The 2,509-nt window shown below is 36.5% G+C and overlaps 1 protein-coding gene across 1 annotated transcript; it reads left to right on the forward strand.

The window, feature by feature from the left end:
• Positions 1-307: 307 nt before the first annotated feature.
• On the forward strand, positions 308-1,564 carry LOC112452639 (the record flags this gene model as incomplete). Its single annotated transcript, XM_025012958.1, has 2 exons — positions 308-430; positions 769-1,564. A coding segment is annotated over exon 2 (783 nt), but the record flags the coding sequence as incomplete, so codon positions are not given.
• Between the last annotated feature and the right edge of the window lie 945 nt (positions 1,565-2,509).

Raw genomic sequence — 2,509 nt, forward strand, 5'->3', positions numbered from 1 at the left:
TAACCTCTATACACAGAGAGGTTAGATTGACATGTAGACGGTGCGTGTGTCTTGCGTTTTCCGAACTGCGACCAGGTAGACCAGGCTTAAGGTGTGTGCATGCGTGCGTGCGTGCGTGCGTGTGTACTTGCGTGTGCGTGTGCATGTGCGCGCGTGTGCGTATTGATCAGATTCGGTATTTGAACAATGAATATTTATTAAAATTATTAAGAAGAAGGCGGTACACGTTGAAGTATTCGTCTCTTGTGCGGACCGCGAAGGATCGCAAAGTTTTTTCTACATAATTATAGTTTCTTTTACAGAAGAAAGAAGTCTCGGAGCCGATCAAAAATACCTACCTTGCGTACTGGAAATTGAACGGGAAGGAAGACACGAGGAAGTGGATTCTTCGTACATATTTTGTTTCTGATCATTGCGACACACATATTGAGTGAGTTCTTATAATTTATTCTAAGAATTATTAATAGATATCAAAGGTGTGATTGAGAGAGCGAGCGAGCGAGCGAGAGAGAGAGAGAGAGAGAGAGAGAGAGAGAGAGAGAGAGTGTGTGTGTGTGAGTGTGTGTGTGAACTTGCGTGTGCGTGTGCAGTGCTTGCGTGTGCGTATTGATCAGATTCGGTATTCATTGCATAATAATTGAATTTGTACATTTGTGCACTAACAATGAATATTTATTAAAATTATTAAAATTATAAGAGCAAATTTATGTTACGTAGTGTCGTTTTTTAATAAATTTGTATTTCTGTATTCTACTGCAATTTTTTCAGAAAAATTTTTAAAATGAGTACTGCATATTATCGAGTAAAAAAATGCCGTGACTTGAAACGATCAGCTAAAGAAATTATATTATCAAGTAATGCATCAGATGCTAAGCAATGTCGATTCGACGATTCAAATTCTTATGTTAGCGATGACGAAGACTCATCTTTTGACCTGACTAATAGAGCGCCAGATTTTAGCTCGTCAAATTCCCAATCTTCTCCATCTTCTTTATCTTCTCAGCAGTCATGGACTTCAGAAGAAAGCTCTCAAGAAAATGGTAATGATGACTCAACTGTGACAGTAGTTTCTTTTCCAGAAAAATTACAAAACTGGTGTGTAAGATTTAGAAACAGTCTAACAGTTGAGGCAATAGAAGTGCTGCTAGTGCATTTACGAGATGAAAATCTACCGAATTTGCCCAAATCAGCAGCTACCTTATTGCAAACAAAATCTAATCCAAATGTGAAAAGTATGAAATGTTTTAAGAACACAAATGGTTTTTATGTATATTTTGGCATACAAGAAGGATTAAAAGCGATAATCACTGATGAATACACGGAGAGCACTATTAGCTTATTATTTAATATTGATGGCCTCCCATTATATCACGGTTCAAGCGAACAATTTTGGATTAACTCGGGGCTTGTTCTACACAATCAATACGAGTGTCAACCATTTATTGTTGCTGCATGTAGCGGAAATTTGAAGCCACAAAGTGTAGATGAATTTTTACAGAATTTTGTCACTGAAGCAAGCTATTTAGTTCAAAATGTTGCAACTATTGGCCAAAGAGAATTCAAGGTAGAAATTATTGGATTTTTTTGCGATACACCCGCAAGATCGTTTATTAAAAAGTGTAAAGGCCATGGTGGCTTTTATGCTTGTGAGCGATGTGAAACAAGAGGCATAACCAAACATAAGAGAAGAGTTTATCCTAGCATGAATTCTAAACAGCGGACTGACGATTCCTTCAGAAGAGAGCGACAAAAGGAGCATCATTTAGAAAGCAGATCCCCATTGCTGGATATAACACATTTCGACCCTGTCAGATCAGTATTTTTGGATTCTATGCATTTATTTTATTTGGGAAATATGAAGTGGATTTTGGAACAATTGCTTGGAATAAATAAGAAAATCAATCGCAAATGCAAACTTCATACTCGCGATGTAAAACTATTAAATTCCAATTTAAAAATATTGTTGAGATATGTACCTAAAGAGTTTCAAAGAAAAACACTGGATTTAGACGAATTGAATCATTGGAAAGCAACGCAGTATCGTTTTTTTTTTTTTTTTTACATTACTGTGGGGCCCTGGCGTTACGTAATGTTCTATCTAAAAATATGTTTCGACACTTTCTTCTCCTTGTAGTTGCATGTAGAATTCTTTGTAACCCAGATTTATGCTTAAAACATACCAATTATGCCAAAGAATTGTTAAGAAAATTCGTTGAGCTTCTTCCGTCATTTTACGGTCCATATTCACAAGTTATAAACAACCATAACTTAATTCACGTAGCAGATGACGTGGAGTTCACGAAATTGTCTCTGTCCGAGATTTCCGCATTCCCCTTTGAAAACAAGCTTGGTAAAATTAAACGAAAAATTCGAGGAAAGAAAAAACCTGTGGCACAGTTAGTTAGAAGAGAATCCGAAGAAAGAGCATGCCCAATAATAATGAAGAAGAACGCTATTCACAGAAAAAGAGATGTCATAGTTAATCCTGATATTCCAGATGAATATGCAG

Source organism: Temnothorax curvispinosus, unplaced genomic scaffold (assembly GCF_003070985.1).
Source record: "Temnothorax curvispinosus isolate PA1 unplaced genomic scaffold, ASM307098v1 QBEX01003550.1, whole genome shotgun sequence".
Lineage (NCBI taxonomy): Eukaryota > Metazoa > Arthropoda > Insecta > Hymenoptera > Formicidae > Temnothorax > Temnothorax curvispinosus.